The sequence below is a fragment of the Notamacropus eugenii genome, chromosome 1 (genome assembly GCF_028372415.1).
Source record: "Notamacropus eugenii isolate mMacEug1 chromosome 1, mMacEug1.pri_v2, whole genome shotgun sequence".
NCBI classification, from domain to species: Eukaryota; Metazoa; Chordata; class Mammalia; order Diprotodontia; family Macropodidae; genus Notamacropus; species Notamacropus eugenii.
The window spans coordinates 237,333,200-237,348,715 of record NC_092872.1 but is presented as its reverse complement, the minus strand read 5'-3'; the positions used below and the strand labels follow the sequence as shown (position 1 = coordinate 237,348,715).

Below are 15,516 nucleotides of genomic sequence, written 5' to 3'. Positions count from 1 at the left end.
ACGGAAGGACGCCTTTCTGGAACTCCCTGATTCCTACTAGTATCATCAATTTGCCCACTATATAGATGTTGTATCTTCCCCCACATTTTTACTCCCTGCCTCACCTGCCTCCTCCACCCCTGGCTAAGCCCCATGAAGGCAAATACTTTTTTCATTTTTCTTTAGGGGAGATAGTACCGAAATAATATCCTTTTTTTAGAGGTGACAAAGCTGAGGCTCTCTGGTCACACAGGTGGTAAGGCTCCGGGGAATCATTTGAACCTTGGCGATCCTGGGACCATGTCTAGCTCTCAGCACTTTATCCACTAGATCCCCCTAAGCCTCCAAAAAAGACTCAGAGAATTCCATTAAGGGTCTTTTCTATTCCATACCGATCTCCACTATCATTTTTGTAATGTTTCCACTGCTTTGACATTCTGCATGATTCTCTTGTCTTCTGAGCTTAAATGACTCCATTGTCCTTTGGTCCTTGATGGTAAAGTAGAAAACATAATGATGTAATAAATTGTGGAAGAAATGAGAGTTCTGACCATGTGGTGTGAGGGGGCAGGGTGTCCCCTTTACAGTTCCCTTCTGAGTAAGATATATCAGACACGTCATTGCAGAGAACTTAGGAGAGAAAACAATAGGAGGATGAGTTTTTTAAAGGAAAATATCAGTAAAAAAAAATAAATAACCTTGTTGACGGTGCAAGTCTGTGTTTCTACAAGGGGTCAAGGCTTGAGTAATGCCCAGAGTATTCCTTCATCCCCTTCCTCTGATAAAGTTGCCATGACTGCTGATAAAGCCTCTGCTCTCAAAAGCTTAAAGGTCTCAAAAATTTAAACTGAAAGTGCTAGACCACAGAAGAAAAGAAAAGGCAGTTGGAGGATGCTTGAGTCCTTTGGCTTGATCAAGAACATGTTCCAGGGGCTACTTTGGGTCTTCTGCCTTTTCATCGGAATCACTCCAGTACTGCCAATGGGTGAGTGTGTCCGTGAGGTATTTTGCCCTTGGCCCATCCTTGTTGCCACTTGCTGCTGTAAGCTGAGGTCCAAGAGTCAGATTCAGAACCCATCTAGAGGGTTCTGGCTAGAGGAGGGCCTTGAGGTTTTAGAATCCCTGTTGACCTGCAGGAGCTTGCTTGTACAACATAAACTGGGCCTCTTTTCTCTTCTGCTGATTCAGTCTCCTGGATTTCCACAAGTCTGGTTGCTCCACTAATTTCCTGATGAGTTCATTACTAGACTAACATCTCCTAAATATAGTCATTACCCTAATGACTTGCAAGATAAATGCTAAAATGGAAGTGTTAACATCTCAAAGCTTTTTTAGGCAAAATAAGACAGGAATTCAGTTCAGGATGGAGTTTCCTTTTAATTTTTTTTAATTAATCCATCCCTTCTACTATCCCCCCCACCCCTGCACACACACACACACACACACACACACACACACACACACACACATATGCATACATACACACACTGACCATTTGTTTTTTGGGGTTGTTTTTTTTTAAACAAACTGTAATCCATAGCTGCATAGTCCAGCTTAACAAATTCCCACATTGGCTTGGGAGTTTTGAGGATGATTTGATGATCTGTATTAGAGGTTTTCACATATAATAGACTGAGTTCAGTTCTTATACTTATTAATCTCCAGTAAGAGCAGGGAAAATGGGTTTAAGTTATAGCATGAGACAAGAATCAAGAGCTTTCTTAAATTCAACAGTGGCTGTTGAAGTAGATTTCAGAATTTTTGTGTCTTTTTAAAAAAATTTTTATTTTCAGTTCCAAATGATCTCCCATCTTCCAGTTTCTCCTTGATCCATTAAGAAGGCAAGAAATATGAGAGCCATTATGCATATGAAGTCATGCAAAATATATTTCTACATTAGCCATATTGAGAAAGAAAAAAGAAAGCAATAAAAATAAAGTGAAAAAAATGATTCAATCCACTCAGTGTTCAATAGTTCTCTCTCTGGAGGGGGATAGCATTTTTTATCATGAGCCATTTAGAATTGTCATGGATCATTGTGTGGATCAGAGTAGCTAAATCTTTCACAGCTGATTAACGTTCCAGTATTGCTATTACTATGTTCTCCTAATTCTGTTCACTCCACTTTGTATTAGTTCATGTAAGTCTTCACAGGTTTTTCTGAAACCATGCTTTTCTTAATTTTTTTATAGCGCAATAAGGGAATTCCATCATAATCATATACCACAACCTGTTCCACTATTCCCCAGTTGATGGGCATCCCTCAGGTTCTAATTTTTTGCCACAGAAAAAAGAGCTGCTATAAATATCTTTGTACATGAGTATAAATGTATAATTTTCCCCCCTTTTCTTTGATCCCTTTGGGATACAGACCTAATAGCAGTATTGGTGGGTCAAAAGTCATGTAGTTTTATAACGCTTTGGATGCAGTTCCAAATTGTTCTCCAGAATAGTTGGACCAGTTCACAATTCCAACAATGCATTACTGTAGTTTTTTTTCCAAATCCCTTCCAGCATTTGTCATTTCCCTTTTTTGTCATGTTAGACAATCTAACGAGTATGAGGGGGTACCTCAGAATTGTTTCAATTTTCACTTCTCTAATCAATAGTGATTTAGAGAATTTTTTCATATGAATATAGAAAGCTTTGATTTCTTCTTCTGAAAACTGCCTGTTCGTATCCATTGGCCATTTGTCAACTGAAGAAGAGCTCTTGTTTTTATACGTTTGGCTCAGTTCTCTATATATTCAAAAAATGAGACCGTTATCAGATAAACCTGTTGTAAAAGTTTTTCCCCAGTTTCTTGCTTTCCTGCTAATTTTATTTGCATTGGTTTTGTTTATGTAAAACTTTTAAATTTCGTGTAATATCCATTTTACTTCCTGTATCTTCTCTATCTCATGTTTAATCATGAACTCTTCCCTTATCAGCAGATCTGACAAGTAAATTTTTTCATGCTCCCCTAATTTGCTTATATCACCCTTTGGGTTTAAACCATGTACTTGCTTAGAGTTTATTTTGGTATAAATTGTGAGATATTAGTCTATGCCTAGTTTTCACCAAATTGCTTTCCAGTTTTCCAAGCAATTTTTGTCAAATGGTAAGTTATTGCCCCGAAAGCTTAGATCTTTGGGTTTATCAACACAAGGTTACTGTGTTCATTTATTGTGTACCTAATGTATTTCATTGATCAGTCACTCTATTGCTTATCCAGTATCAAATTGTTTTGACAATCACCACTTTGTAAGATAGTTTGAGATCTGATACTGTTAAACTGCCTTTACTTTATTTTTCATTGATTACCTCCATATTCTTGATCTTATATTCCTTTAGATGATGAATTTTGTCATTATATTCCTAACTCTGTAAAATAATTAATTTGTTGGTTTGGTATGGCACTGAATAAGTAAATTAATTTATGTATTTTCATTTTTATTATATTGACTCAATCTACCCAGGAGTAATAAATATTACTCCAATTGTTTAGATCTGTCTGTGTGAAAAATGTTTTGTCATTGTGTTCCTATAGTTTCTGTGTGTGTCTAGGCAGATAGAATTCCCAAATATTTTATGCTGTCTGCACTTATTATAAGTGGAATTTCTCTTTCTATCTCTTCTTGCTGGGTTTTGTTGACAATATATAGAAATGCTGTTGATTTATATGGGTTTATTTTATATTCATCTAATTCATTTAGATTGTCGGTTTTATTGGCATATAGTTGGGCAAAATAGCTCCTAATAGTTACTTTAATGTAATCTTCATTGGTTGTGCATTCACCCTTTTCATTTTTGGTACTGGTAATTTGGTTTTATTCTTTCTTTTTTTAATCACTGCGTTCTGTAATCTTCTCTTATCACCACCCCCTTTCTCTTAGCCTCTTCCCTTCCTACTTCCCAGTTGGGTAAGATGAATTTCTATATCCAGCTGTATGTGTTTGTGTGTACATGTGTATATGTGTGTTATATTTTTCTTATGCAGTCATTGTTTAGTCATGCCCAACTCTTCTTATTCCTAGTGGGGAATACAAACACACACACACGTATACATATCTATACACACATGCATGCACATACATATATACATACATATACATACATATATACACATACATACATATACATGCACATCTATACATACATCTATACGTGCATACACACATATATACACATATACATACATATGCACACATACATACAGATATATGTACACCTATACATACACATACATGCATATGTGTATACACATACACACATGCATGTATACATACATACATACATATTTATATATATACACACTTTCAGCTTTGAACCAGTTCTGATGAGAATAAGGCTCATGTATTGCTTGCTTCCCCATTTTTCCCTCTATTGTAGTTGTAGAGAGGGTTGAGGTTTGTGACTTTTTTTTTACCAAGTTGTTAATTCTCTTTTTTAAATTTTCTTCCATTGCTCTCATTTATTTTCTCAATTTTTCCTCTACTGCTCTTAATTGATTAAAAAAAATTGTTCTTTTAAAAAATCTCTTCTTTAAAACTACCCTAGGAATTTTTATTGGATTTTTTTTTATCTGCATTTTCTCTGCATTTTTCTTAGAGGATTTGATTGTAGATGTTTTCATGTTGTTATCGTCTTTCTTCTGAGTTTGTGTGTTGAGCTTCCTTGTCAGTATTTTAAAAAGAAGAAGAAACTTTTTATGGTCAGGTTCTTATTTTCTCAGTCTTTTTCTTGACTTTGACCTTTACATTAGAGTTGAGCTTCTGTGGCTAGATTTGGGAGGCTAGTTTTTTGGTGTGATCAGAAGAGAGTTCTGATCCCTACCCTCCTGATCTGTACTCTGGTACTTACCCAAAATTAAGGGCTCTGCTGCATTGGGACCACAGACCATAACTTCTTCTCTCCTGCACCCATGGACAGCACAGGGGTCCTCTGTATTCTGAGCACTCTTGGTGCACTATGTTGCTTCTTCCATGCCTGCTATTTCCATAAAGGATTTTTTTCTTTGGTAAAAACTAGTCTTACCCTTAAAACTTAGTCCTAAGTAAGAAGTAGAAACAGGCCATCCACAGCAAAGACACCCGCTTTGAGCAATTCTCTCCATTTCCAGCACTGGATCCCTGCTCTGCTTACATTAGCTTAAATGAGCCCTGGAGGAACACCGATAACCAGCTAAAAGAGGATGATGGTCAGCCTGCCTGTGACAGTCATGTGGATGGGGAGTGGTACCGCTTCACAGGCATGGCTGGAGACGCCATGCCCACATTCTGCATCCAAGAGAACCACTGTGGCACCCATGCCCCCATCTGGCTGAATGGCAACCACCCACAAGAAACGGATGGCATTGTACAGCGCCAGGCCTGTGCCAGTTTCAATGGAAACTGCTGCCTCTGGAATAACACTCTTGAGGTCAAAGCCTGCCCTGGAGGCTACTATGTCTACCATTTGACTAAACCCAGTGTCTGTTTTCATGCCTATTGTGGTCGTAAGTAACTACCCTTTGTTTTTTCCTCTCCCACTAGGGCGGAAGAATCACTGCTATCAGAGAAGAAGTGAAAGGGAAAGGTGCTATGAAATGTGTAGCATCTAAGGGTTCCTGGAGACAGAGCCACAGCTAGGGTGGGGTGACTGGGATGTTGTTCCAGGGTACAGAAAATAGTTGATATTAGAGGACCCACTTACTCTCTCTTGGTCATGTGGCCTGCTGCTACCACAAACTGACCCCTGGGACATCCTCCAAGGTGGAGCACTCCTTTCCTAGTGTATGTTCTCCCCTACCTCCATGAGAATAGGCTTCCCCTTGCCCCCAATCTGACTGTACCCAACAGGGTTAGATTGTTCCCACACCACCACTCTTCAACATAATTTATGCTGGGAGACAGAATTTTTAGCTAAAGTTTTTCCTGGGGATCATGTAACACAGATCCTTTCTATCTGGTATTTCTAACAAGAAAATTAAACCTGCTGGGCCAAGAGTCTATGAGACATTCCTGAACGATAAAGGGATAGTAACTGGAATTACGCCTTCCAGTCATTCTCATAATATTTTTTCTGTCAGCTTGGCCTGACAAAATGCCAGAAGAGAAAATATTCCATTCAGTTAGAGACTGTATCTACAAGAGAGAAGTGTCAGTGCTTCTCTATAGGTACCCTCAGAGGAAAGTTGAGAAAATCATGATCATCTACCTAATTCCATTGGCTTCAAGAAGCCCTGAAAACATCATGGCAGCCCTTTGGAGAACATTCCCAAAATGGGGATGTTATACACCAGTGAGTGTCTCTAGGCCCTTTTCCTTAATCATCACTATGTCTTTGACCTTACCACAGATTTCTATGACATCTGTGATGTGGTGGACTGCCATGGGACTTGCTCTAACTCTGAATGCACGTGTTCTGAAGGAACCATCCTGGGCCCAGACCAACAAACCTGCCTGGGTAAGAAAGCAACAGTGAGGTGGGGAATTGGCCAACCAGGTGAAAGAGTCTGGCAGGCAGTTGGATATATGGGGTAGACATTGGGGGACAGATGGAAGCTATGTATAGAGCTTTAGAGTCGTTTGTGAGGAGATGGTAACTGAAATCAGAGGAAGAGAGGAAGTAGATCAGGCCGGTAAGACTGAAAGGGTAAAAAGTAACTGGGAGGTGCGCTTCTGAAGTTCTCTGGGCAGAACAGTGCTCGACCCTTTTGCCCTGCCGGATCAGAGGCAGAATTGAAGTAGGGCTTGGTTTATACTGTGATTAGATGAATAGGGACAGTCTAGCACTACCTAAAGAAATTCTCTCCTAACGTGGCACCAGGGTATTTTTATCTTTCTTGGGCAGAAGAAAGAGAGGGATAATGGGCAATCTGAAAAGAATCCAGGGCTGCTTAAATTAAATTTCCACTCTCTGGGTTTTAGAGAAATCATCAGGCTGAAGATTCCAGCAAATGAGACAGCCTTTTCCTTTCCCCTGATTTTTTTTTAATTCAAAAGGGAAATAGATTAATCTAAGACTAATATTGACCACCCTACACCTGGTGACACCACCAAAAAAAAAAACCACCAAAGATGGGAGAGATAATTAGGGCTCAGAGAGTACAAAGGGTAAGATGTTTTAATTTGTAAATTCAAACCAATTCACTATACATTTACGGAGTACCTGCTACACACAAGACACTGTACTATATACTCTGGAGATAAAAGGATGAAAATAAAAGTCACTGTCCACAAATAGGTTATTCCTTGTTGAAGGTATAACATGTATATGGATAAGCAAACCTAAATTATACACCAAGTAATTTTAGGAGGGGACACAAACAACAGGACCATGGTAGGAGGGGAGGGGAGAAATAGGGCTAATCCTTGAAATAACCTAAGGATCTTAAAAGGCAAAAATGAGAAGTAAGGGCAGTGCAGGCATGGGCCATCTGTGAGAAGATGTAAAAGCAGGAGAAAGAGTGTCACATATGGGAAACAAAAAGGCCAATTTAAGTTTTATCTGTGAATGTGAGAAAAGTGAAATAAAACTGGAAAGAAAACCCTTCTGTCCTCACTTCCAACACTAACTTCTTGTGAAGCACCACACATGCCTTAATAAGGGCATACCCATAAGGGCTCTTGGTTTCTGCTGAGCTGTTTGTAGATTTATTCTTCAATCTGTTGACACTAAGGATCTGTGATTTCATCAGTGAGAAACTAAGACTAAACACTCCAGAAAAACATGAGGGAGAAGTAACTTTCTGCTGGGCAATCAGAGGTTCTTCCTGGATGAAATGACACTGGGACTGAGCCCTGAAGGCAGGGATGGATTGCAATAATTATAGAGGAGAAGGGAGTACATTCTTGTGTTATAGAAGGCTGCATGAAGGCCTGGAGACTGGAGAGAGGCAGGGACCAAGGAACAGCTACAAGCCCAACACTCTGGCCACAAAGAGGGAATTATCATATGGTGGAAGAAGGCTAAAGCCACATACTTTGGGGCCTATTATGAAGTTAAAACTCAGGCTAGGTTTTGTTTTCATTTTTTTCCAACGGGCAAGAGAGAGCCATCACTGATTCTGGAGCAGTGATATGATTGAGCCTGTGCATTAGGAAAATAATTTTGGCAGCTTGGATAAAGTTGGAGTTGAGGAGAAAGGAAGCAGAAAGCCCAGTTAGGCAGCTAATACGATATTTCAGAACAGAGTGATGAACTAGGTGATGAACAGCATAAGAGGAAAGAAAAGGATGAACATGAGAGATGTTATGGAGGTAGGATCAACAGTACCCTGCAACTTACTGAATATAGAGGGTGAGAGAATGGGTATCGTCTATGACTCCAAGGTTTTGAGTTTGTGTGCCTGGGAGAATACTGGTAGTTCATCAGTAGAAACAAGGAGCTTAAGAAGATTTGGGAAGGCAAAGAGGAGTCAGTTTTGAATGAATTGAGTTTGAAGATCCCAAAGGACAAGCAGGTAAAGCAGATAGTTAGACATAAAAGAAAGGGATCAGGGACTATGTATTAGCTTTAGAGGCAGTGATTGATGGAGGTGATGACTGAAGTCACTGCAGTAGATGAGATGAAGGAGAGAGCTCTGAGGAAGAAGACATTCAGGAATAGAACTCTGGAGCACAGAAGGTGGATAATAAACCAGTCAAGAAGGAGCAATTCAAGCAACAGGAAAAGAACTAGGAAAACAGAGTCCTAGATACTGAAGGTAAAGAGACTATGAAAGAGGGGGTGGTAGAGAGCATCAAACGGTGCAGAAAGATTGAGGAAAATGGAGACGAAAACAAGTCATTTGCTTCGGAAAATAGACAGGGCAATTTCAGGAGAGTTGGGGTCAGAAGCCGTATTGCAAGGAGACGATGGAAGTGGAAGGAACAAGTGTAGACTATTCTTTCTAAAAGTACAGCCGTGAAGGGTAGAAGAGACATAGGTAGATGGTATGAAGGAATGACAGCGAAGAGAAGGTTGGGCTTGGAGATACACAGCTTTTCAGGAAAGCATGTTTGTTTTAAGGTACACTATGTTCTTTTTCTTGTTTCTTTTTCCCCAGTTACATGTAAAAATAGTTTTTAACATTCATTTTTAAAACTTTGAGTTCCAAATTCTCTCCCTTCCTGCCTCCCCAACCCTTCCCCCCTCATTGAGAAGGCAAGCAATTAAATATAGGTCATACATGTGTGGTCATGCAAAACATTTCCATAACAGTCATGTTGTGAAAGAAAGTGTAGACAAAAAACCCTCAAGAAAAATAAAGAAGGCAAATAAAATATGCTTCAATCTGTATCAGACACCATCAGTTCTTTCTCTGGGGATGGACAGCATTTTCCATCCTAAGTCCTTCAGAGCTGTCTTGGATTGTTTTATTGCCGAGAACAGCTAAGTCATTCACAGCAAATTACTGCACAATGTTTCTGTTGCTTTGTACACAGTACATTTCACTTTGCATCAGCTCATGTAAGTCTTTCCAGGTTTTTCTGAGAACATCCTACTCATTATTTCTAATGACATTATTATGCTAATAATAGCAAGGAATCTATATTTTGAATAAATCTATACTACAAACTTGTTAGCATATCCTGACCTCAGACATACCTGCATGCCCCACCGTTTTGCACTGCATCTGGCTGGAGAGAATAGACCAGTAGTCTAATTAGTCTTCTCTATTTTAGCAGAGAGAAGTTGTACTGATTATGGGATTGGTATGTGTGTACAGGCGGGTGGAAGGAACCTAGGACCACTGTGGAATATACAGAGTGATGGAAAGCACGCTGGTTTTATCTGGGAGAAAGGAGGTGTTCTTCCAAGGGGGGTGAGTTTCCCTGTAATGGGAACTATCTTGCCTGTTACAAGAAACCCCCTTTGCCCCTCATCAATTACTGCTTAGTCATGTATCGCTTGCATAATTTCTACTCTACAGATGAAAATGAATGTGAAAAAGACAACGGTGGCTGCAGTGAGGTCTGTGTAAATCTGAAGAACTCATACCGCTGCGAATGTGGGGTTGGACGTGTACTGGGAAGTGATGGCAAAACCTGTGAAGGTGAGAATGAGGGAGAAGGGATTCAAACTAATGGCTAGGATTAGGGGTGGGAACTGATCATAGAAAATAGTGACATCAACTTCTCCATTCCTGCGGAGAAGAATGATTCTCCTATACTAGAGTATAACTGTTGATTTACTGTCCTAATGGATTGGGTGGAGTCTTAGACCTGGCATTAGGAAGCTCTGAGTTCAAATACCACTTCTGACACTTAGTAGCTGTACACCCATCATCAAATCACTTTGCATCTCCTTGCCTAATCGGTTTAAAAGGGGATGATGATGCCCATAGCATCCATCTCAGAGGGTTGTTATGAAGGTCTAATGAAAATATATTTAACACACATTACAATTTTAAAGCTCTATGCAAAGTCAGCTATTATCACTAAGAGGGAAGTTGATTTTATACCCTGTAAAAGTGCCTTATGATGTAAGGAAGACAAATAATGAATTCTTCTTTTTAAGATTAGAAATGGTTTCTACATTTTATATAACCAAGCAATAATGAAGGCACAAATCAAAATAATGCTTTGCAGTAGTTATGGAATGAGTGAAATGAAAAATACATTCCTATATGATATTCGAATGGCCCCTCTCTTTCAGGGTGCCTTTCCTGCTACAAGTAGCTTGTTGTTGTCCAGTCATTTTCAGTCAGACTCTTCCTGACCCCATTTTCTTGGCAAAGACACTGGAATAGTTTGCTATTTCCTTCTCCAGCTCATTTTACATACGAGAAAACTGAGGCAAACAGGGTGAAGTGATCTGACCAGTGTCACACAAATAATAATTATCTGACAGCACATATGAATTCAGGTCTTCCTGACTCCAGGTTCAGTGCTGTATCCAACTTAGTTGGTTCAGGTAGTTACTTTTGTTAAAATTGCAATACCATCATCTACTTCTTCTTTAATACTTGATCACTTCATTGTCAACATGGAAGATATAGGACAGGGATGACTCACTTTGTGTTGTAGACCCTCTGTGTCTGAGTGAGAAAGATGAATACACACCCCTATTTAGACAGAGTGCTGGATTGGATCCATAGCTTGATAGCCCTTGTAGCATAATATGACACCTCATTGTTAAGAGGAGTAAAGATAGCAAATGTTCATACTACTATCTAAAGAACAATTTTAGATGGTGGTACAAAATGAGTACTGGACTTGGAGAGAGCTAGGCTTGGATTCTACTGTTAACATTCACTTGCTACGCAATCTCAGACAAGTTTTTATCTTTCGTGTTCATTTGTTTTTCAGTTGTGTCCAACTTTTTGTGACCCATCGTGGAGTTTTCTTGGCAAAGATATTAGAGTGGTTTGCCATTTCCTTCTCGTACAAATGAGGAAACTGAGGCAAACAGGGTTAAGTGACTTGCTCAGGGGCACACAGCTAAGTGTCTGAGGCCAAATTTGAACCCAGGAAGATGAGACTTCTTTACTTCAGGCCCAGTACTCTATCCACTGCACCATTTAGCTGTTGCCTTTACCTTTCTGGGTCTCAGTTTCCTCATTTGTAAATTAAGAATGAAAATAACAGTTGTGTAGAGCTGCCATGAGGAAAGTGTCCTGCAAACCTCAAAAGCCTATGGAAATGAAAGTTGTGTTTTTCCATAAGCTCTTTTGGGTCTAGTTGGATTAAATGTTAGGACAGCACAGAAAGACCCAGCATGACTTGCACCAATATGAGTATTTTAAAGTCTTAGATAAAGGATTTGTTTACTACTGCAGCAGTCATCCTGTGCTGCATATGCAGACAGTGCCTCTAAGAACAAGGCTAAATTTATTTGGAATTTTATTGAAATAAGTGTAATGGCCTGGATTCTTCCTTAATCTTCTTTATTTTCTGCAATAACCTTTGCATATTTGAGCACTGCATGAGATAATTAATTCCAAAGGAGACTCCTGAGGAGCATTCCTAATTATTTGGAATCAGTTTACTGCTTGGACATGTAATCCATTCATCAGACTCCTCTCAGCCTTGTCATTCATAAATCCAAGGATTGGAAAGGAAAACTTAGGACAAGTTCTACTTTGGGATTTATTTTCCTCTGTTTCCCTTCAGTGGCCTGCCTTCTGGTGGTACCAGTACAATAATTTTACCAAAGGGCCTTGAATGCCACACAGAGAGATTTATATTTTCTCCTAGAGGTGATAGGGAGCCACCAGAGTTTATTGGGGAGGGTGTAACATGATCTAACTTGTGTTTTAGGAAAATTACTTTAGTGGCTAGAGGATGGATTGGAGTGGAGAGACACTTGAGGCAGACAACCCGTCTCCCCCAAACAGGCTATTGCAGTAGACCAGATATGAGGTGAGGGTCTGCACAAGAGTGGGGGCAGTATCAGAGGAAAGAAGGGGGCATTTTGGAGAGATAGTACAAAGGTGAAATTGAACTTGGGTCTTCCTAAGTCCAAAGACAACACTTTATCCAATATATCACATTGCCTCTCATACAATTAAATAGAAATTTTTCCCCCAGTGCTTTCAAAGGCCAAAGGATTGCCTTTACATGTTAAATTTATAGCTTTATAAATAGGATTGCCTTGAGTTCATCCACTCTAAGTTTCACAAAGATTAATTTAAATTAATTAAAAAGTAATTTATTAATGTTCAAGAGAAACAATATTTTATTCATTTATTGTATGAGAAATAACTGAAATCATAACCACTAGGCAGCTTTTGTCCCTTCTTGAGCATTTTACAGGGCATCATCATCTAGATGACATCCTTTCTAGATGCTGAGACAAGAAAGTCCTCCCAAGGAGGCTGGTTTTTGAGGAATCCAGGTAGTTCTGGGCTGGGACTCACAGAGACCTAAGATCAACCTTTCTTAGATACTTACTAGCTGTGTTAATCTGGATATCTTATATCACCAGAGCGGATTTCAGTTAGGAGTGATCGGAGCTTAGCTCCAGAGCACCAATATCCAGGGGGGGCATACTTCTTGCATGGGAAGAAGACAAGCTTCCTCTCTGTAGTACTCCAAAACCGGGGCCTTACCTGGTGGTTCTTTGCCTGCCTACCCTGTATAGCACGACTTCCTCAAGAAGCACCTATCCAAGGTCCCATATCTGTTATGCTCCTCTGCATGAACCTGCCTTCCCCTTCTATTTCACCTTGTATGAGATGACCACCCCCCCAAACTCATCTACAAGTGATTTTTTCCAACATGCAGGCATAACTTCTAACAACTCTGTTTCTGTAATTGTACTCAAAAGCTACATGGGTATCAATATTTCAAATTATTGGTCCTCCTTTCATCCTCAGAAGGCACATGGTACCTATCTATAATATCATGGAGTCATGAGATAGTAGTTCCAAAGCAGTAGTCTATGATGCTTTCCAAATTTCAGAAAACTAGTACATTCTTTGAATCTGCCTTTTCCAGTCTCCTCAGCTCCTTCTTTCTTGCATTTAAATATTTTTACTATTCCTCTGGAAGTTTAATAACAGCAAGGTTTGTGTTCTGAAGGTGACAAACTGAAATTATGTTAGCTATAACATTTTTCTTAGGAAGAACATTTTTACTTGGGAACTTGAAAAATGTAATGGTCTTGAATCTTCCCCATAAAGGAAATGTGGATAAAAGCTCTTTGGGGCAAAGTTTCTTAATGTTTTTATTTTATTCTACTCTGGTTTCGTTTTTACATCGGGCTGTTATCGCAGAAAGCCTTAACCTGAATACACGTGGGTTCTGATACCCCAAGAGCAGAAGGTAATGGACCAATGGACACAATTCATAAGAGGAGCCAAGATCTTGTCTAGTTGAATTCACTTCCTGACAGTAAGAATAACAGATTCTTTCATATTCAATACTGCTCTGCAAACTTTCAAACAGGATGAAGAGAATATTTCATCAATTGAAATTGACTTGTTCTGTGTTCCACAAGCATGGCTTCACTGCCCCATTTGTTCAGTAAAATAGCAGCTAGTTAGGAAAATTCCATTTTGTTGGGGGAAAAAATTGAGACCCAGGGACATAATCAGAAATGTGCACTTCTCTGATCAAATTCCAACAAGTAAGCTTTCTCCATTTGTATTTCTTACCTTATCTCTAATTAGACATGGTATTTGTCAATAATAGTCCAAAAAGGGAGCACTGCATGAAGAGAGAACTGGCATTGAAGTCCTGAGTTCTAATCCTGCCTCTGACACATGCTAGTAACATGATCATAGGCAAGGCAAGTCACTTAACTTCTTAGCCTCAGTTTCCTTATTTTCAAAATAGGGAAAATGATCATCTCTACCTCCCAGGGCTGTTGTAAGATCAAATAACATACATAAAGCAAACCATAAAGCATTACGTCAATGTTGACATTATCATTATTCTATCACTAGATTATCTCTAATGTCCTTTCCATCTCTAAATTGTTTTGAATTAGTGAAGGGAGTTTGCACATTAGAAATTCTCTCAACTGAATAAATCACAAGTCCAGGGCCCAGATCTTACAAGAGCTTGATGGCCCTCCCAGGCCAAGAAGTTCCCAGGGTGATACAACTAGCCCACTTCAGTAGCAAGCACATCCATGATGGCCTGCTAAGCACAGGTTCTTAGGTCTGCTTTCCTAAAAGGAAAACAACTTTTGAGGGGTCAACAATCTTCTTTAATCACATATACTAAAAGAGAAAATACAAGCAGAGAAATAAAGACCAACAGACAGGGCTTCTGTCTGACCATAAGTAATACATACATCACAGATCAACAGATAGATCCAACTGTCTGACCATTACATGCACACATAGTTACCAGAAAGAAGCACCAATATCTGGGTTTTCAAAGGCAGGGGGAAAAGGGGGATCCTTAATAGCTATCCAGAGTCTAATCTGGCACATGAACCTTCTTTCACAGAGTAAGCCCCAAAGCAAAACCTTACCTCAGAGTATATATACACTTTTCAGAGCCAGTGGGCATCATGACCCTGGTGACCCAGTGTCTCATTAGAAATTAACAAAATGTGTGGGACTTCCTATAAAATAAGCCTCCCCTAATCAAACTTCCCTTAATATGCACCACCTGAAGTCTATTAATGGGAAGGGAAGATCTTTAACTCTCATCACACCCACTTGGTTTTTCTATTTCTGTTGCAGACATCCAGGGTTGTCAAAACAAAAATGGAGGCTGCAGTCATTTTTGTCGTAGATATGGAATAACTTATCAATGTGAATGCCCTCGAGGGTTGGTACTATCTGAGGACAATCACACTTGCCAAGGTAGGACCGGAGCTATGACCCAATCCTTCTCCTCTCCTGAACTTGCTGCTCTCAAGGTTTCTTCACTCCTACCACCCTTCAATACAAGTTTTCCTGAGCATAACATATTCCTGAATCAGTATCCCAGAATTTTTCAGGAGGGTATGAAGTTTTGGCAGAAACTTTCCAGAAAATGTATAACTCCTTAACTTAATTCTTTGAATTTGCCTTTGTACTGTTTCTATAGCTTTTATTTATTATTTTAAATAATAATGATGAAAAGATAGAGAGCCAGGGTCAGAGTCAAGTCCTACCCCATTCACATCCTGACTGTTTGATCCTGGACAAGT

At 39.4% G+C, this 15,516-nt stretch overlaps 1 protein-coding gene across 1 annotated transcript in view; it reads left to right on the top strand.

The window, feature by feature from the left end:
• The first annotated feature begins 614 nt into the window (after positions 1-614).
• OIT3 (oncoprotein induced transcript 3) overlaps positions 615-15,516 on the top strand; it is a 29,375-nt gene continuing 14,473 nt past the window's right edge. The window contains exons 1-5 of the mRNA XM_072628221.1: positions 615-964; positions 5,081-5,455; positions 6,298-6,405; positions 9,857-9,979; positions 15,065-15,187. Of these exons, the coding sequence (XP_072484322.1) occupies positions 871-964; positions 5,081-5,455; positions 6,298-6,405; positions 9,857-9,979; positions 15,065-15,187 (823 nt within the window). The 5' untranslated portion in view covers positions 615-870. The remainder of the gene's footprint in view (positions 965-5,080; positions 5,456-6,297; positions 6,406-9,856; positions 9,980-15,064; positions 15,188-15,516) is intronic.